The following is a 21094-nucleotide window of genomic DNA, read 5'->3' on the forward strand; positions in this document are numbered from 1 at the left end:
ACTTATTTCTTTTTTCACTTGGGATCTGGTCCTCTGGAACTGTTCCATTGTTTTAAAGGTTCCTCTTGTCTGTATCAGTCTGCATTTTGTCAACTTGTGTCATTTACCTGCATTTTATCTTCTTTGCTTTGCATTTCTAATTTGAAGCTCTCAATAGCAGACTGGTCAGTCTTTACACATGTTTACTGTGCTCATGAAGAAGAAACCCATCCCTTTCTGGCTGTACTTGATTGTCAGCCAATTCTGTGGCCAAAAGCCATTTAAATCTCTTTTTGTTGACAATAGTTACTCGGCCTCTTCATAACCCACAGTACCAACCTCTGCTTTTCAAGCACTCTCTCCTTACTTGCAGAACTTGAGGCAGTTCCTCTTGGACTGCCAGCCTCTCAGAGCCTTGCAGTCCCTCAATTCTCCAGGTTTCTGGGATTGTTGGTGCCCTCAAAGGGAGGTACAGTTTGAGAGTTCTATGTGCATCAGCAGCATCTCTGTGATGTATCAGATGTAACCTTCCACAGAGCAGCAGTCTCCCTGAGCCAGATAATCAGTCAGACTATGAGATCGTGTATCTCCCACAGTTATTCCTCAGTCCTTGGTCTCCTAGTACTGCTGCAGAGCTCCAGCTTCTGACAGCTCTGATCCCCATTAGGGCTTTCTCCAAAAGCTTTGCTGCTGGGGTGAGGAGCCTAAACTGTATGTAGAGAACTGACCCTCCTGCCCAAAGTCACCAGCACTTAGGCTCCTCCTGGAGAGAGTTCTTGCGCTGTGAAGATGACTGGCTTCCTGGCTGCTCATTCATTGAGAGGACATCACCTGTATGGAAACGATGCTTCTTGTCATTGCTAGAATACCCATTGAGCCCTAACTGTGGGAATGCTTTGCCACATGTCATGTTGTGCAGCAAAATGCAAAATTGAAGTAGCAGAGAACGGAAGATAAAAGGTTAGGCAGAGGCAGTTCTAGCATATGATACTGCTACATGTTTGTTCTGGAGACAGTGAGCAGGAAACCAGCTGTAGTTAGGGATGTCATCATGCTTCCAGACCTATACTGCTTCAGCAGCTTCATTTGTGAGAACTGTGCTATCTATTCCTCTGTTGCTGGGTTGTTCTCATCAGCAGGGAGATTTGTAAGGCCAGTGTATGAGTAAGAAAGGTTGAATTTTCATTCTCTGCAATGCTGAACTTGAACTGCTGATCAAGCAGACCTTGTGCAATGGTTCTTTGGTTCTAGCCCACTTTAGTATGGCTGAGCAAGAGAAAAACAGGTATTAAATAGTGCCTCACAGGTCAATGAACTGACCTAAGGTTGTTCTTTGAGAGGGCTTTTTGTGCATCTTTCTCTTTTCCTAACAGCTCTCGTTTCTGCTTGTGTTGTTTTACTCCATCTTGTGTGTTGAATTAGAATGATTTGGGCAATGGGCAGCTGGATGGAGAGTCCAATCACTACATTAGATTGTGTAGAAAATTGAGTTATTTAATCTGTCAAGAACTATATAACCTACTTTTGAAACAAGGTCAAGGCAGTCTGGGAAAACAGTAGCAGCCCGAGGTTATGTCCTAGGCAAGCTTTTGGGTACCTTCTGTTCATATAGACTTCTTTTCTGTTCAGAAGTAGTTTGCAAGGTTTATGTTTTGCAGCCCCTGTTCTCTAAGATTAGAAAAATGCATGCTTAGAAAGCTGTTGAGTTATATATTTATCTGAGTTAAAAGCTAGCCACAGCAATTCTGCAGCAGATTTAATCTTGAGTAAACTATGAGTTGTTCTTGTTAATGTGTTTTTTTTCTTTAAGTCTCTCAGCAGAGAAATGTTTCGTCATTGGTAAGCTTTCTTCTTAACATGTAAAGATAAGTCACTGTTTTTCCAGCCAATGCTCATTGCCTGAAATGCTAACTGTTCTCTAGAGGACATGAACAAATGCATATAGAAAACAAAACTTATCTGACAGCTTAACTCAACCTGGATAAAACAACTTTCAGTCTATCTTGATTGCAGAGAGAATGAAAAACAGACCAATAAAGTTGAGATGTGCAAGTGATCCATGCAGCTATGCATCTTTCTTCATCTAACTTCTAAGTAGAACTTACCTGTTCCTGCTTCCATTGGCATCGAATTTCAATTGGAATGTTCACTGCGTTCCATTAACAATGGATTTTGCTCTGCCCCTTTATGTTCTAATGGTGCTGAATTCTGGGGAGTGCAGGGGGTTCATTTTGAAAACAGACATGAACTCAGCTGTTCAGAAATACTTAAGTGAGGGTTTTATGTTGCCTAGGCTGCTGCCAAGCAGTCTGTCTCAGCTCTGGCCTGGCTCCCCTCAAGGTATTTCTGCCAAATATAACATAGTTTTATTACTTAAAGAAGCTCACAGCAACTTTGTCAATACCTTTTTCCTTAGTTGTTATGTTTTTGTACCTCTTGGGTATCCAACACTATCTTTCAGCTGAATGCAGCAGAACTTCATTCTCTGTATGTTTTCTTGTCTCTGGTTCAGTTTACCTCTGTGCACTTGGGAATATTAAAGGTGTACATTTCTTGCTCATAAAAAAAAGGGTAACCTAGCAGAAGTTCTTGGAAATACAGGTGTTAGGCAGAATGGAGGTTGAATATACAGAAAGAAAAGAACTTGGTGTCAGACACAGCTTGCAAGTTCTGGGTCTTGGCTTCACAGCTCTGTGGTTGTAGCAGATTTGCCACATGCAAGAAGTGTTGCTGAACATGTGTCAAACCATTCAGCCCAGAATCAGTTATGTGATGTAGCTCTGTCAGGAAATCTGCCATGCCTGTGGTAGCTGAATCCTGATTCCTCTTCTGTTAGTTTGAATTTCAATGCCATGCTTTCCCCCTCATTTTCATTTCTGTAGTTCTGTTCTGCTCATCATACTTAACTCTACAAATGCTCATCTGAAAATGGTCATGTAGTTGGGTAATAAGAAATATCACAGTGACATAAGAGGTCTCTCCATGCCTGTCTTTCTGTGAAGAGCTAATGTCAGTGACTTGGACTGGAATATGAAATCAAAAGTAGAAAGTTTTCAGAAATGAAGTTGTTTGCCTCTCTGGAAGGACCTGATAATCTTCTGATGTGCAAAAAAGAGCTTTTCACAAGGCACAGGAATGCAATTGCTGTTCTCTTCAATATCTGTTACCTGATGCCTTGTTTGCAAGTTCATGAGATTTCATCAAGATTTACATGGAAGTATTGTATAGTATTTGAATAAATTAGTTGTGTGGTACTGCAAAACAACTGTAATCAGCCATTTTGGTACTTTGGTGCTATGATTGTCATAATTAGAGGCTTCTTACGGCAGGTTACAGTCATTTAGTGCCTTGAAACACACCTGCTGTGTTTATCTTACTTTAGCTAGTAGTTCATATCATCTTCCAGGAATAATCCTCAGTTTTCTTTTCATGGAGTACTCTCTAAGCTCTTAGTTAGCAAAAAACTGGTTGTAATAGAAACTCTATCAGTTCCCAGCTGCTGTGCAAAATCCACAAAATGAACAGTTTTAGTTTACAGTGTACTGAAGTTAAAACACGTAAAAGAAATTTTTGAAGGAAAGAAAAAATATAATAGAAAGTAATATTTGTCAGTGTATATTACTGGATGACAGAAGAACTCTGAAATGGTGAGGCAATCAGGGAATGGTTTGGGTTTGAAGGGACCTTTGAGATCACCTAGTTCCAACCCCCTTGCTATAGGCAGAGACGCCTCCCACCAGACCAGGTTGCTCGCAGCCCCATCCAGCCTGGCCTTGAGTGCTTCCAGGGATCCTGGAATCCAGGCATCCACAGCCTCTCTGGGCAACCTGTTCCAGTGTGTCACAACCCTCAAAGTACAGAACTGATTCCTAATAGCTAGTGTAAATCGACCCTCTTCCAGTTTAAAGCCATTTCTTCTTGTCCTTTCACTGCCTTCTGAAAAGTCCTTCCCTAGCTTTCCTGTAGGCACCCTTCAGGTACTGAAAGACCCCTATAAGATCCCCACAAAGCTTTCTCTTCTCCAGGTTGAATAGCTCCAACTCCTCCAGCCTGTCCTCAGAGCTTTGGTTTCAATTTGTCCAAAAAATTGATTTAGATTTAGCGCATATTTCTAGAATTTGAAAGAGGAGAGGAAACGGCATGTAGAGGAAAGTAGACTCAGCTCCAGTAAAGAGCATTCTTCTATGAAGGATTGAAACTCTGTGTAAACTGGGAACTTTCATTTGTTGTGAAACTGGGCACTGACAGCTTTTCTGTTGAAATTGAACACCTTGGTTAAAATATTCAAAGTAAATGAAGAAAGACTGCTGTTATTCCCAGTTGCCTATGCTAGACACCAGAAAACAAGGACTTTGAAGACAGCTTTGTAGTTCTTGTGTGGCTTTTGTGTTAGAGGGGAAGGTAGTGCACCTCATAGGGTTCTGTGTTTGAGCATGTCTGAAGTTGGACAGATAGAATTTTTGTAGGTCAGCCCCATTCAGCAAGACAGCCTTTAATAATGCCTCTCTAGTAGGTCGTATGATTAAAACAGCACTGAGGATAGTGCTTGTTCAGGTATTGGGGCAATCAGTCTTAATTGCTTTTTGTTTTGCTTTCACCTTACACAGGGGCCTTATAGTTCTTTGACCTATGTGTGAACGAAGTGGGAAGCATCTGAAAATAGATTCAAGGCTAGGCAAAAGGTAGATTTATGGAATCGAATTTCAGCTGCACAGAGCCTGAATTATGGAGGAGAAAGGGGATAAATCTAACTACTCCTTAAGAATCCTTTTACCCTTATATTTTGTATAAGATAAGCCCCTAAGCAATTTGTTCTATCCTGTTCCACTAGTGTGTGCCCAGTTGTGGTGTTTTTTGTAACAGGTAAAACTTGTCAGGACTTCATTGGGAGATACTGAGCCCTGTAACTGTACATGATATATTTAAGAGCTGAATGTAATAGATTTTACGAAATTTCTATCTGGCAAGCACTTTGAGGCAGCAAGTAAAACTTGGACCTGGGTGGGCTTTGAGGTCCTTTCCAGCTCAGGCTGTTCCTTGTTGCATTACCTCTTCTGCTGCACATTTTTAGTAATGCGACTGTTTATTTTTACCTTCTGGGTGATTTTATGTCATTTGATAGTGAGCTTTGTACGTTTAGAGTGGGCAGAGTTAGTACTCCAACATCTTCAGATCTGTAAGTGCTTCATACTGTCTTTGCTTTGATATCTGAATTGTCAAAGACTGTATCCCTGGTATTTTTTGTTGTTAATGGTAGTTTTAGATATTAAAGTATTTTTAGGTATTAATCCTCTTTAATCTTAAAATTGCTCAGAAATAACACTTTATATATAGATTTGGTGTATATATACCTTGCTTTTCTCTTCTATTAAGAACACTGCTTAAGTTACAGGTTACGTATGAGTTTATGCAATCAACTTCTGATCTGTGTTGCATTCCCGTCTTACAGCTGTCATTGTGAAGTGTCTATCCTGAAAAACACTTCAGTATCTCAGAACAGTGTGGTTTGTTCTATTCCAAGTATTTTGGATGTGTTCATGTTTATTACTTCATGTTCTTCTTAGGTTTCCTATGCGCGACCAAGTTCAGCTTCTATCAGAGATGCAAACTTGTATGTTAGTGGACTTCCCAAAACAATGACTCAGAAGGAACTGGAACAACTCTTTTCCCAGTATGGACGCATTATAACTTCTCGTATTTTAGTTGACCAGCTCACTGGTAAGTGGGCAGCTTTGTGTGCTCTCATTCTTGGACTAGCAATGTGAAAAATATTTCACCTTTCAGTACAGTAGTCTTGTCTCTGAAATGTATAAAAGCTGTATAAGGGCTAAAAAATGGAAACTTCTGCTACAATTGTTCATAAATATGAATGGACAAAAATAGATTGTGGAGTATCATGAGCCAGCTTGAGTCATTTCCACCACATAGGTGCAGGTTTGAATCCTGTTTCATGTCTTGTAATAAATCTACAGCTGCTATCATCTTCTTTTCCAAACTTCTATGTAAAAGTAGTCCCCATACTCCTTATGAAATGCTACTATGTATTTTTTTAAAAAATAACTTTATGCAGAAATGCACTGCTGGTTCTTGGAGGCTTGAATTACAAAAGGTGTGGACTGTTAGTTGCTATTAAGACTGTCTTCATGGTTGCCTTGGTCACTTGAGACACTCTGAAGAGCATGAATATTGAATTCCTCAGGAGCAGTTCAACTCTGCATTTAGCAATGCCTTAAAGAGCCACAGAATTATTTAGATTGGAAAAGACACTGAAAATCACAAAGTCTAGCTGTCAGTATAACAGTAGCAAGCCCACTACTAATCCATGTGCCTGGGAACCACATTCACACACCATATAAATGTGTTCAGAGTGTCTTTTGCATGTATAAATAGAAATAAGCTTTAGAAGGTGAGTTACAGTCTAGGTTGTGTTTCTAATAAGTAAATGAATGTCAGTGACACTGGTGGTTACTCTTCAGACTAGGGCAGTAAAACATCTATGCTGAACTTTCATGCTGGCTTTAAGTTTTCAAATAACCTTACTTTGAAAATATTACATGTATGTGATTGTCTGATGGTTGGCTGGCCTATAGTTGACTGCCCAGGCTTTTTTTTTTTTTTTTTTTTGCACTTAACATAAATCTCAATATTGACGCTTCGAGGAGAGAGAAACATGAAAATGAATGTTAGATGCAAAGCACTGACTTGTAGAAGATGTAGATTTGCTGGACATATTTCTAATCTTTGTTCAACAAATAACTGCTTCCAGAGTGCTTTTGTATATTGCACAGAAAGAGTGGCATTTGATGGGGGCTAATAAGTACACGTGAACTTCTAAAAATGTTTACTGTAATTCTAAGTACTCATACTCATCCCAGTTGGAACACAGTGGTTCTCTGACATGGATTGTTCAGGTTAAGGTTTTTTCAAACTTGCTAAGAAGAATGGAAGAGAGACTCAGAATGGTATGAATAATAAAGTTGTGACAAAAACTGATGGATGAAAAATGCGAAGTTGAGACTGTGACACTTGCCTCTAGAGCTTTCTTATGCCTGTTCATTTGTTGTCACTTTCATTTAATTATCATTGATTATGAACAGAATATTTCTTCTAGTTAATGCCTTTCTAAAGTGAGGACAAACTTCAAACTTGCCTGCTTATTCATGAACAGAAATGTAAGAGGCTTCTAAATGGATTCAGGACTGTTAAACTGAGCACACAACAAAAAGTAATACTAGACGTAGAAGCTTTAATGTGGTAGGTGCAAGTATTGACACCTCAGTATGTTTATATCCAAGCAGCAGGATGAGGTTTTGAGTTATTTCCCTAAGACTTTCTATAAATACTTGCTGATCTCCCTGCCTGTTATTTTTGACTGGCCTATTCCCATGAAGAGTCTGTGGCCCAAAAAAATCAGTTGCCTTCAAAAACATCCCAACAAAAACACGTTTGTATGTTGAAAGGGAGTCTTTCCCTTGCAGAAATAAACTTGTCCTGTAATTCCTATTACTGCAACCTAGAACACTCTTGTGTTCTTTGTGTTCTTCTACCATATTTGCTTCAAAGTGAACTTCAAGGGATGCTGCAAGAGAACATAAGGCATTTCTCCTTTCTAGGGAGTAGACTATATTTATGGGGGTTCTGTAAATCACTTAGATACTGCAGAGTAGCACCAACTGAACAGAGGTTACAGTGCAAATGAGTTCTGCAATTCTGGGTTCGCTTCCATTCCTCTAAAATGACTGTTTCAGCATATACTCTGACTCAGACTTCCATGGCTTCTTTCTAAGCAGCTTGCCTCGTATAATTTAAATAAACCAACGCAACCCGAAAAACAAGCACTGCAACACTTTTCTAAAAAGTCTTACTTCTACCAGTGTATGACCAGTTCTAGTAAGCTAAAAATTCAGCAACTGTTTATAGCACTCATTGAGAGAATCAAATATTGTCAAATGTGCCTCCGAATTTATTAGTTTCCTTCACTGTATGCAGGTATGTCAAGAGGTGTGGGGTTTATCCGATTTGACAAACGTATTGAGGCAGAAGAAGCTATCAAAGGCTTGAATGGCCAGAAGCCTCCAGCTGCCACAGAGCCCATTACTGTGAAGTTTGCTAACAATCCAAGCCAAAAAACCAATCAAGCCATCCTTTCCCAGCTGTACCATTCTCCAAACAGAAGGTATCCAGCACCTCTAGCTCAGCAGGCTCAACGTTTTAGGTAAGTCAGATACTTCTGTTTAACTAAGCTGGAAAATGTATCTTCCCAGTTGGTTTCCCTGCACTCTTTGATTTCTTCTCTGTCCTCTTCCTGTTCTCTGTTATTTGTATGAAAGAAACCCATGGAGTTTCTGCAGCTATGCTCCAAGAATATAGCTGAAAGAGAAAAATGTGTTCCAACCTGTTGATGGCTGGAAAGCATCTAGTAAACCTATTTATTGTTAAAAACGAGATAACATTCTTTTTACTGTAGACAGTCACTAAAAAGTACAAATCACTTAAGGATGCTTTTAATTTTGTGCTTCCTTCATTAATTTGAAAGCTGATTCAGTCAATAGTGACATGAGTAATTAAATGTATCTCTTAGCCATATGATATGCCACAGCCATCCTTCACTTCCTCAACTCTTGTACTTCTTCCCCATTCTGTCTTCGAGGTTTTATCCTGGCTTATTACTGAGTGCATGCTAGTGTCTTCCCATATTCCAAAATTCAGGTATCTTTTGCACCTGTTTTTGTGGATATATGTCTGATTGTGTGGAAACTGCAGCATATAGTTCCTTATGAAGACTCAATATATTCAAAAGTACAAATGGCAAGAGGAGAGTGAAACAAAACGTATTACCTGCATTTCTGAGTGTCTTGCTGTTTTCAGTGACTTTGATAGGTTATTTTCAGCCCCCACCCCAACCATGCTACTGGAATGTGCTGTTGGTACGCTCCAAGGTGTGCTATTGGATTTTTCAAACAACAAAATCAGCTTGCTGTGTGCTTAGAAAGAAGAGAACGTAGCAGCCTTGAGAAGCTGTGTGTGGGCCACCCTTCCTTTTAGGTCCCGGTGATCAGAGCTCATGGACAGTGTTCTAGCAGAGCTTCCAGACTCTTTCCAGCTTATCAGCCTTTGTGCCACAAGTGCTCAACAGCGCTGGAGGTCAGCACTGAGGGATACTGCTTGTATTCAGTGTTTGGGGAATGTTCGTGCCGCTTCTTTAGGAAGAATAATGATGTAATTGCAATATAATAGCCATCTTCTGCAACATCAGGCATTGAAACTTTTAAATTTTTGGTTGTTTGTGATTCTTCTTTATTAAACAGTGCATTTTTGTGAATGCCAGTTTAAATTTATCTGGATGTGTTTTGGTAAGATGTTAAACGTGAAGTTAATGCTTGCAACAACCATGAGGAGGTGTTGCAATTTGCTCCTCTTAAAAGCATAATTGTAGCAGGTAGTATCAAGTGCATATCAGGCATGGGTTGGGTGACAGGGGTGAGTTCTCTCCTTGGTGGATATGGAAGAAGTAAAAGGCTGAGCTGATGGAGAACCAACTGATCAGACAGTGAAAGTGGAACAACAGACATTAGTTCTTTCTTCTTTTTCAGGCTTCTGTTTGCTGGAAGAGACAGCCTTGATAAATTTTACATGTTGGTAACTGTCAAGAGAGATGTCTTACATTTGGGATTTGCTTGTGCCATCATTGCAGCGTTTCAGCTGCTGCTATTGGTGTAGCTCAGTTTGCACTGACAGCTCAGGTCTTCCATGTCCTTCACATGCAAAAAAAAAAAAAAAAAAAAGGAAAATCCTGGCTGTTGAAATTTTGGATGCTAGCAGGATGACCCAATGCAATTGTACAGTCTGTAGTTAAGTTGGTGGAGGTCTGAAAATGTACAAGCAGTGTATACTTAGTAGTGAGGAACAAAAGGGTCACCAAAATGCTTAACAGAAATGTTGGTCTGGGCTTTTGAAAGCAGCCCTACCTGCAGTTGTTCCTCAGATCCTTTAGGTTGTGTAGCTGAAAGCATCCTTAAAAATCGTCAGGTGAATTCCATTTTTCCCAAATCTCTTAAGGCCATCCAGTAACTGATGAAAGCAGTTAGGTTGGCATAGGTTACTGTATGCAGTCCTCAGCCCCTTGTGCAGCAAATACCTGTAGCTGATGGTATTCCTGGAATTCATCTTTCTCTCACTTCCAGATCTTCAGTGAGAGTGGATTTATGTAATCCCAAAGCCTGCTGATTGTTGGCAGGCAGTTTTCTTTTCTCCCTAAGCTCTTCTAGTGATTAGTGCCTTTCTGTCTTGTGCATACGTCCTTCAAACCCTGTTCACTGCAAAATCAAGATATTCTGTAGTTTGGTCCTCACTTACCTGCAAGTAAGACCAAATTGTTTTTCATTTCACTGTTTATTTTTTTTGGTGCACGAATTATGCAATTACAGTCTTTGGCTTTGGATTCCTTATACTACCACTGGTTCTTAAAGTTCATTACTGGAGAAAAATAACGGTGAGGTACAGATCTGCAAGATGGCTGTAAGCTAAAAACCACATCATGTAAGTCTTTATTCACTTAATTTTGTGGCATCCTGGAGGTAACCTTTCAGCAAAAGGTGTCCTCTTCACATCTGAGCTTTGCCAGGAAGAAATAAGAGCTTCTTTAGGGAATACGTTTTTCTTGGAGAAGCAGATTGTATTTTAGTACTGAAGTTATTATAATAGCAGTAGAAGGCACTGCTTGCTTCAGATATTGGCTAGGTAGCTCCAGAGGGTCTAGAGATGGAGAGAAAGTTCACAGCCTGTATTGTACATATCAGTATTCTGAAGGAGTTTAGTCCAGAGAAGAGTAAAAAATAGTTAAAAAAAATAATAATTTTTTTTTGCAATGCACGTTCCACTACTTGCTGGTGTTCCAGAACCTTATTTCTGTCTAGATATTCGTGTCACCATACTGAGAGAAGTATCAGTAAAGTCTTCATCAGAAACAAATGTGTAATCTGGAAGGTTTTGCTGAAGTGTACATACTGCAACTTTATGCTGCTATTATGGTATTATTTGACTTGGTGCACAGCTATCATCAGTTCAGCCTTCCTGAACGGAATTAGTTGAGATTGTGGATGCTACATAAGAACATCTGTTTAGTGTTACATTAACTGTGTAGTATTTTGTATTTTTGTATTGGTGGTATTCAAGCTATTAATGAGCACCTGTAGAAGCAGTGCAGAGGAGCTGGTAATAATGTACCAGATTTCCTCGAGACTTTTCCAACCCTTCATGTTACAACAGTTTTGCTGACTATTTTTCAGGTTGGACAATCTGCTCAACATGGCTTATGGAGTAAAGAGGTAATAATGAACCATTCTATTCATAATAGCTAATTCATTAAGAGAAAATATTTTGACTGTCATTACTTTTTCGTTAAGACTTATTTTTGCTTCTTGAGACTTCATCTGAAGTTGTTCGTTTTGGTGCACCGTGCATGGAAGACAAAGCTTTTGTTCCATATTCCAAGTGACTTAATCCTCTCTGGTGTTCTAGCATGCTTTTCTTTAGTTCTTCCATTTCATCCAAACCAAACACTGTTCCCACATCTGTGTGTCATCCTATGCACTGTATTTTGTGTAGATGAATGATAGAAATCCCAAATTGCTTTACTGTTCCAGCCGATAAGTCCCAGCTACCTGTGAAAAGCCCTCTATCCTTTCCTCTTCTTGAAACTTCCTTGCTTTTGATTTCCTTAAAACAGCTGCTCTGTTTTTATTTCGTTTCCCCTCTTTCTTCAGTAGGTTTCCCCCCATGACCATAGATGGAATGACCAGTTTGGCTGGAATTAACATCCCTGGACACGCAGGAACCGGATGGTGCATTTTTGTGTACAATTTGGCCCCAGATGCTGATGAGAGTATCCTCTGGCAGATGTTTGGACCCTTCGGAGCAGTAACCAACGTGAAAGTCATCCGTGACTTTAACACCAATAAGTGCAAAGGCTTTGGGTTTGTGACGATGACAAACTATGATGAGGCAGCTATGGCCATAGCGAGCCTGAATGGATACCGCCTTGGGGATAGAGTGCTGCAGGTCTCCTTTAAAACAAACAAAACGCACAAGGCCTAGCAAGTTATTCTCAGTGCATTAACATTTGAAATCTGTACAACGAAGGCAGTTTATGAGAAGCTTTCTGCTAGTAAATGCCTTGTTGTATATCAGTGTGGATATGGGGATAAAATGACTACTTAGCATCCTAAGAATATGTGAGATTTTTTTATTGCTAATGTTTGAATTAGAACTTCTTAAATACCTTTTGTGTTTGAATATTGAAAAGAGGTACAGGGTTTTTACCTGTTACAGTGCATTCTATTGCCTTCTTTGAAGAAGGTGGACCTTTTAAAATGTTTCAGCTAAGGGAAGAAGTTTTCTGTTTGTTTTTTTTTTATTACATGATTGCCATTAACCTATGAGTAAATACTTGAGGCTTTGTGTTAGACTACTTAAGTTTATTTTATAATATCTTGATCTGCCATGTGTTTAATTTACAACTTGATGAGTTGCTGTTGTTGTTGTTGAGAATATTTGAAGTTCACATCTTATTTATAAAGTTATACGCAGTATTTATTTTCTAGTTAGTGTTTGGGTTGGGTAGGGAAACACATTATAAAACCTTATTGTAAGAATACTGGAGAACTTTTCGTAAAGCAGTACCTTGCCAAAGAGATAAGAGCCTCTTTGATGTGGATTTAAAAAAAAAAAAAAAAAAGCATCTATTTTTATAAAAAAGAAAAGATAAAAAAAAATTTGGAGAAACTTTTTACTGGTCCTGGAACAAATATTTTGATTTGAATACTTTGAGAAATCTCTTCATATGACACCTTGTGAGCTTTTAAAACTTACCAGGAAATTTGCAGTTGTTGGGGGAAAATTTAGAAAGATTTATGATGTAGAAATTAATTTGAGACATTTCTATTAATAAGTAGAGTTGATGGGATGCACTGTTGGTTTCATTTTTGTAATCATCAGTGAAGTTTTTGATCATCCTGGTTATATAAGTAGCTCACATTAACTTGTGATTTTGAAACAAGAGTTAACTAAAAAAAAAAAATCTATATAAGAGCAAGCAGGAAACTTAAATACTACGAGATGGGGGAAAAAAAAATCTGTTCTTCCTAAAGAATTCCCTTCAGATAGAGCTCATGGTGTTTAGTGATGTACTTGCTATTGTTTGAAGAATTGTTTTGTCTTAAGAAAAGACATTGTGCATGGGTTGCACAGCAGTTGGGTGTGTTTGGAGGTATTTTGAAAGTTCTATTCAAGGCTAACACCTGAGCTTTGTGTAATGTAAATAAGATCTTGAGTTAAGAACCTTTCAGCTAATTTGGATTTCTGTTTATTTTTCAACTTACATGCCAAGTGGTGGTCAATTCTGAATGTTTTTGTATGAGTTTTTTCTTTGTAAATGGCATTAACATTGTTACTTGAGGTCTGCTTATTCATTTTCGTTGTCCTGGGGACTTGAATTTACAGTGCATCAGGTCTGTTGCTATTTTTGTCTGTAGATAGTCTAGCTTCAGCTGTTTATAGTGATGCTACATTTTGGGTTATAAATATGTTTGTGGTTAAAAACAAGTATAATCATAAGTTTTGAACAGATTTCCTTACATTTTTCATACAAAACCCATAAACACCTGTATGCTACTGAAATTTAACTTTGTATAATGCTTAACTCACTACTTGGGGACATAGAAAGTCTTTACCATGTACTGAAGAAATTAAAGAATTACAGAATATTTTCTGAGTAGCATCTAGCTTACATTAAATTTTTGAGGAGGAAAAAAAAGCTGAGGGTTTTGATGCCTTTGCCAGGATGCACTGAAAACTATATAGTTACATCCTGCTTTTTGTATAAACTGAGATGCTCATATGCTTCCCCTTAGAAAAAAGCAGTGCTCTATGCATAGACATAGTTGTACACTATCTTTGCAGTTGCGTTTGGTTCTTATTCTCTTAAATTGTAGTTATAAATTTTTCAGTATAGTACAGTACATATACTGTGAAGCGCGTGCTAAAGTGAGTAAGCGAGTTTTCATGCTGACCCCTCAATGCTATTTGAAAATTAATTGGCTTCGTGAGCACTTCCTCATTCTTAGGTGCATTTAGATTGTTAAAGCTCTTCTGCATTAAATTGTATATACTATAGGAAACACAATCTTTCCAATATAGGGAAAACAATAGCAACATGCTTCTTTCCTTATACTACTCTAGCAAACAACGGCATTGATGAGAAGGCATGTAAATTGGGCTTCACTTTACAGTGTTATCAGAGCACTTAGTAAAATGTAAGGTTGGTATTTATTTGAAGATGTATAGTTAATTCACATCTGTTGGAATAGAAAATATATTCTGTTGAGTATTTAAAGAGGTTGTACATGTTTTCTTTTGTGTTTGGATTCTTTGTACTTTTTCATGTTCAGTACATCAATAAACCAAGTTGAAGGGAAAAGCCTCACGAGCACGTTTTGTTGTGTTGTCTGCCTTCATGGGTGAGCAACCTGAACAGAAGCTGTCTGCAAAGCTTGTTCTAGCTTAGCCTAGGTTGCTAGCTATCCACAAGCAGGCAGCGCAGTGGGCCTCCATAGCAGTTCTGTTGTGTTAGGATTCGTGTCCAGTGTTTTCAGCTCAGCACTGTATGGACCACTCAGTGCTGAGGCAGGTGTAATAAACGAGGATTGTTAAACACACAGCATGAAAAATGAATTTACTGTCTGTCTGGCCTCCTGCTATCCAGCATAGCTAAACCAGTGCTCTGTTGTGTTGGGAAAGTACAGAGAAGGGAGAAGGATTTACTCTCCACTGCAGTGCTCGATTACTGAGTTTTCTCCGTTCTTTGAATACGTGGTTAATGGCTATCCAGTTACCTCATTCTTTCACCTTCTCAGCACTTGAAGGGTGCTTGAATTTATTACTAACTTCTAAAGTATTTATGCTCCTAAATTCACTGATTTTTTTTTTTTCTCAAATGAATGAGAAGGAATTTTCATCAGTGATAATAAAACTCCAGTAGTGACATATGCAGCATGTAACTTCTAACAGTTTTCATTCACTCTTTTTTCACATTTCCACTCTGAGGGTGTTTGGATTGATAGCCCTGTAGTGTATGTTACACTATGGAGCACTGCCATCAGTGCAGTGCATTGCAGTCAAGTTTACATAGATTTGCTTGTGAGTGTGAAGGACAGCTCAAAATGTCTGTTAGTCACACCTGTTGTTAACAGACAATTTACATACAGAAAGGTGACTTCATACAGTTACGTGCTTTGGTACTTGAAGTACTGAAGTGGTGCAAGTTACAGGTTTTGGCAAGAAATGAGTGGCTGTATGTGGAGTTCATTTTCCAGCAGAGACCTGTGTTCAGCCTGCACGCTTTCACAGAAAGGCAGTTTTAGTTCTCAGCTCAGACCAGCTGAGTGGCTGTCCCTGGTTGAATTGTTATGTGGAAATAAGGATAAAATGTGCTTTTGTAATCTCCTTCAGTTGTAAAATTAAAACTGCTTGTATTTTGAGGGTTAGGTGCAGGTAAACAAGCTGTCAGTGAGCAACACAAAAACTACCAGCTGTAAATGCAGTTGTCCAGGAGAATGTTCAGTTCTGGAAAGTGATTGCTGAGCACCTTGGGTTGGTCAGAGCTGGTGAACAAGGGAACCTGGTGGGATTTCTTACAGAAGGGCTACTTTTCTCACTGTATTTAAATTTTACGGTGAAGCTATGGAAGATGATGTGAAATCCATTCATGAGGATGTGGTGATGGAGTGTTGTAATTATCTGAAAAGAATTCCAGGAACCTCCCCGTAAGTTCAGAGAGGAAACACAACTCTGGCAGAGGGGAGAACTATGACCTGGGGGCATCTGGTAACATGGGGACTTGTGGAAGGATTTGTCACAGCAGAAGCATGCTTGGGGCTTGTGTCCTCTTCTGCGAAACATATACTCAATTATACTCAATGAAACCAGCTGTGGCAGATCAGCTTCCCACCTGCATCTTGGAAGGCCTTCCTTTGATGAGAGCGTTTTCCCATTGTGAAGAGGGAACATGCTTTTTTGAATGGTAAGCTGTCTGTTAGCATTGGTTATGTTCACAGTATGTGTGACACCCAGTGGCCATGAAGTCTGTTTAGCTGTATTGCTCAGCAGACCTGACAAGTGTTTAAAATCTTCATTTTGCTACATCATCACTTAACATGCTGCTTGTGGTTTACTGTATGGGTGACTAAAGCTAAAAAATTTTGAATAGCAAGAATCAGGTGTTACTTCCTGACATTATTTTGCAGCTTTTAAGGCCAACAGAATAGGGTTTTCTTTGTACATTTGCTGGAGGAATGAAGGCAGCGTCAACTGTTCCATTATGCATAAGATAACTTGGAATTGGACACGTTGGTCTTGTCACCTTTGTTGACCCAGTGTTGCAGCTTTTATGCATGCTTTTTCTGTTCAGTTGGGGCACTTAAAATTTGAAATTTCAGTGTGTGGATGTTAAAAGCAAGAATTATATTGTACTAGTTAAACTTTGCAGTAGATGGCATCTTTCTAAAAGCAGCACTGCACTGATGACGAATGCTTTGGGCAGCAGGTGTTGTTAGCACATAGAAGGTCATCAGAGTGAAGCAGCTTGAAACAAAGCTGGAGGTGGTTTCACAGAATGGCCAGGGTTGCAAGGGACTCAAGGATCATGAATCTCCAACCCCCCTGCCACATGCAGGGCCAACAAGCTCCACATTTAATACTAGACCATGCTGCCCAGGGCCCCATCCAATCTGGCCTTGAACGCCTCCAGGGACGGGGCATCCACGGCCTCTCTGGGCAGCCTGTTCCAGTACCTCACCACTCTCTCTGTAAAGAATTTCCCCCTGACATCCAACTTAAAACCATTTCCCCTTGTCCTGCAGGGGACAACCTTTCAAAGAGTTTCAAATCGACCCTTTCAAAGAGTTGATTCCCCTCCTCTTTGTGGGCTCCCCTTACGTACTGAAGGTATATTTAAGTTTGAGGTCTTTTGATTGGAGAAGATGGAATAGGGAATCTAATAATGTGTAAGAAGAGTCTATTGTGGGGGGGAAGTGTAGTCTGGATCTGAAAGGCTTGACTTCTGTTACCTCCACACTTAAGAGAAAACATATTAATGAAAAAGGCAAGCCATATAAGCTAGTTGGCACTTTCGAAGCACCATCAGTAATTTCAGTGGTGTAGGAGATAGCATAAAGTTGGGTGATCAAGTCTGGTGCCTTGCTATATCATCTTATGCATTCTGGTTTTGACCAGTATCTTCAGACATTAATAAGAACATGGAAGACTTTATTCTTGAAGAGCCCTGCTTTAAAAACTAAGGAGTACTGCAGAAAGTTCATGGAAGTGTTCTATTATGTATAACATCACGTGCTTTCTGTGCGTGAGTTGATGTCAGGGTGTTTCTTGTGACCCTGTAGTACTGCAAGGAAAGCTGCTGGAAGTGCTCTCACAGTGTAGATTATAAATGTTGTGTGCTTTACCAAGACACCAGAAAAAATGCTTTTTTAATTTGAGGCAAATTCTACTGTTAAATTATTCTCATTTTGGCAGTAGACCCCTATAGAACTTGCTTTGAGTGCAGTGATTTAGTTACTTAATGCTCTGTTGATAGGAACTTCTGCAGGTCATCCAGCTGCTGATATTACAGGATACCAATACCAAGAGCTACGTAGCCCTGAAAATCAGTTCCTCAGCTTTTTTATGCCCATCTGTCTGAGAAGTCTGGAGTTATCTTTTAGAAATGCAGAGTATTCCCCAGCAGCTTGTTCTCTCAGAAGGAAGGGGATTTGTCAAGTTGAAATGCTTTTTTTTTCCCTGCTGCTGTCTGTCCTTTGTGTACTGGCAGGCTTTGTTTTTATTCTTGGTGTTAGTGATGGTACTACTGTGATAAAGTAAGCTGTACGATTCTGCCTTCCATTTTAATCTGCCTGTCTTCTATGTTGAATAGTCGACATTTTATGAGGAATTTACTCTGTGACTTCATGTTCAGTCATTCTCTGTCTTGAAATGATGTGCTGCATATACATTGCAAACAGCTGCAGTATCTGTATCTATTACCAGAAAACAAAATGTTACGGATTTGAATTTTGATTTACTCTTTTTGAAATAAGCGTAAGCAGAAGATTGCTTACACATGAAACAATAGCTGAAAATACTGATGGTGGACTTTCTTTAATCTTTTGTATAAGCAAAAGATTCTCTTAAAGTGAGTTCAATTTTCAGATCCATGTTCATGGTGCTATCGCTCAATAGCCACAAAACAGATTATGCTATCTTGAAGCTCTGAGACTACATCCCAACCGTGTGCTTGTAATACGTTCCATCAGCTGTTGCGTTAATTGCCTTGTTTGTAATCATCACATTGATTACAAATAAACTGAAATATAACTATTCTGTATTCTGCATGACATGGCATGTTCTGTGCTCTGTGGCTCTACTTTCTCCTGGGCCTTATGATTGCCTCTGTCCTTTTCTAACCTTTAAAGTCTCTCCTACTCTTAGTTTTCAACTGTTTCTCATATTTCATACCAGATTTCTCAATCATTCACTAGTCTGATTTACTCTCTTCCCAAATGAACTTCATAGCAGTGTAACAAACAGGTCAGATAAACGGAGTGCTCTTTGACCCCCTCTGCTCTGCTCTTGTGAGGCCCCATCTGCAGTACTGTGTCCAGGTCTGGAGCCCCAGTACAAGAAAGACAGGGAGCTGTTGGACAGGGTCCAGAGGAGGGCCACGAAGATGGTCAGGGGACTGGAGCACGTCCACTATGAAGACAGGCTGAGGGAGCTGGGCTTGTTCAGCCTGGAGACAAGAAGGCTGCGGGGTGACCTCGTTGCAGCCTTCCAGTACCTAAAGGGAGCCTACAAAGAGAAGGGGAATCAACTCTTGGAAAGGGTCGATAACTGCAGGACAAGGGGAAATGGTTTTAAGTTGAGGGAGGGGAGATTGAGGTTGGATGTCAGGGGGAAATTCTTTACAGAGAGAGTGGTGAGGTGCTGGAACAGGCTGCCCAGAGAGGCTGTGGATGCCCCGTCCCTGGAGGTGTTCAAGGCCAGGTTGGATGGGGCCATGGGCAGCCTGGTCTAGTATTAAATGTGGAGGTTGGTGTCCCTGCATGTGGCAGGGGGGTTGGAGATTCATGATCCTTGAGGTCCCTTCCAACCTTGGCCACTCTGTGATTCCGTGGAGAAGGTTCCAAACATGCTAGGCAGCTTCCTGAAAGTGTATGCTGGGAAATCATCAGCTGTCTTAGTGTGACAAAGAGTTACAGTATTAGCTATATGGAAAGAGTAAAACAGTCTTGTTTCTGTGCAATGAGAGTTAAGGTGTTGTGTTGGTTGTGTTGTATGCCAGGTCCCTGTCCTGGGAGCTGAAGGAGAGGAAAGATGAAACACAACCTGAGATATAGCACCAGAAGCACAAATACTGATTCTTCAGTCAGAACAGTTCCTAGTTCTTCTGTTACTGGGGTTGCAAATCTGTGCATTCCTTTTATTTCCAATGCAAGGGAGAAAATTTCTTGACCCTGTCTGCTGCAGGAAAGCAAACTGCCCCAAACCACTATTTATTTTGAGGTTATGTAAATCCCACTGTTAATGATTTCCTTATAGTGCATTGTCACTGTGGAGAGGAAAATGAGACTTCACACTGATTTCCACTGTACCACTGGCAAATAAATCCATATACAATTCTGCTGGATTTGCAGGATCAAAGAAAAAATGAGCCTGCCAGTTGTGTGTGTCAAAACAGTATTTTTGTGCATTGCAAGAGATGCTATATGATGAACAAGTTATCAGCCCTGGTAATCAGTTTGATGCTGAATTTTACTTTGGGAATACTACTGCATGTATTCTGTGGAAATTCAACAGGAGGGAGAAGAAAGAGCTTACAGTAAAAAAAAAAAAATAATAAAAATAATAATAATTTAAAAATTACCCACGTATATGTTATTGCAAATAAATACTGTCGGGCCAAGATTCACTGGAAAATGTACCTATTTCATGCAACAGGCAGAGATTGATAGAAGCAAGTAGAGGCCTACCTGAAAGAGGAAACAGGAAACAATGCTTGAAAAAGTTTCCAGTTTGTGGTGTTTTGTTGTTTAACTGTTTTCAGGAAGCCAGGGAAACCTGCATCTCCTGTTCCTTTTCTTCTCTGAAGTGGTGTATACCAATGCATGCAGCTTGGGGAATGAATAGGAAACAAGTAGGTATCTGTGCTTGCTCACAGGGCCACGATCTCACTGAGATCATGGTGAGATGGTAGGATGGCTTACATGACTGGAATGCTGTCATGGATGGCTATTTTGACTTTAGGAAAGACAGACAAACAAGTGATGCAATGGTGGTGTTCTTTATGTGAAAGAACAGTTGGAATGCATTGAGCTCTGTGCAAGGATGAATGATGAATAAATGGAGAGCTTGTAGGTGAGTATTAAGGGGCAGGCTACACCATGGAGGGTGTTTACTGCAGGCAGGCTGATTAGGAGGAGGAAGTTGATGTGGCTTTCTACAGATGAATGAAAGTAGCCCCATGGTCACAGGCACTGATTTTCAGGGGCAGTGTCAACCATCCTTGTAAGATATTATTCTGTAAAACATCATTGTCTCAAAGCTTGCTGGTGGTGACTCTCCCCGCTTTAGGCAACTCTTGCTTCTTTCCTATCTTCTCTATCGTCCTCCTTCCCTTCCCCATCTCCCTGATTAGGACTTACGATAAACTGGCTGGATTAACATATGAACCGTTGTTTCTTAATCTCACGCCAGGTGTACAGATATTAAAGAACCTCCTCTGCCTCCTATAAATTGGAGCGAGACAATCTTGATGTTTGTTGGGAAAGCAACATTGGCTGGCACACATGTGCATGGAAGATGACTTTTTGATGTAGGTGGTGGAGGAGTGAACAAGTAGAGGTGTGCTGCTTGGCTTTGTACTTAAAAACAGAAGGACTAGTTGGGAATGTGTAGCTTGTGGGAAGCATTGGATACAGCTGCTATGAAATAATGAAGTTCAGGATCTTGCATGAATAAAACAAGGCAATAAGTAGGATTGCAACCCTAGACTCTGGGAGAGCCAACT

At 39.9% G+C, this 21094-nt stretch overlaps 1 protein-coding gene across 2 annotated transcripts in view; it reads left to right on the forward strand.

Annotated features, from left to right (window-relative positions):
* The window catches only part of ELAVL2 (ELAV like RNA binding protein 2), an 84917-nt gene extending 72743 nt beyond the window's left edge, over positions 1-12174 (forward strand). The window contains exons 5-8 of one of the 2 annotated variants that reach the window (XM_042873888.1): positions 5544-5697; positions 7969-8194; positions 11268-11306; positions 11745-12174. In XM_042873888.1, coding sequence (XP_042729822.1) covers positions 5544-5697; positions 7969-8194; positions 11268-11306; positions 11745-12075 — 750 coding nt within the window. In that variant the 3' untranslated portion in view covers positions 12076-12174. The remainder of the gene's footprint in view (positions 1-5543; positions 5698-7968; positions 8195-11267; positions 11307-11744) is intronic. The other variant, XM_042873898.1, reaches the window with a different exon arrangement.
* Positions 12175-21094: the final 8920 nt, after the last annotated feature.

This window comes from Lagopus leucura, unplaced genomic scaffold (genome assembly GCF_019238085.1).
Source record: "Lagopus leucura isolate 7727_CA_CO unplaced genomic scaffold, USGS_WTPT01 Super-Scaffold_54, whole genome shotgun sequence".
In the NCBI taxonomy this organism is placed as follows: domain Eukaryota; kingdom Metazoa; phylum Chordata; class Aves; order Galliformes; family Phasianidae; genus Lagopus; species Lagopus leucura.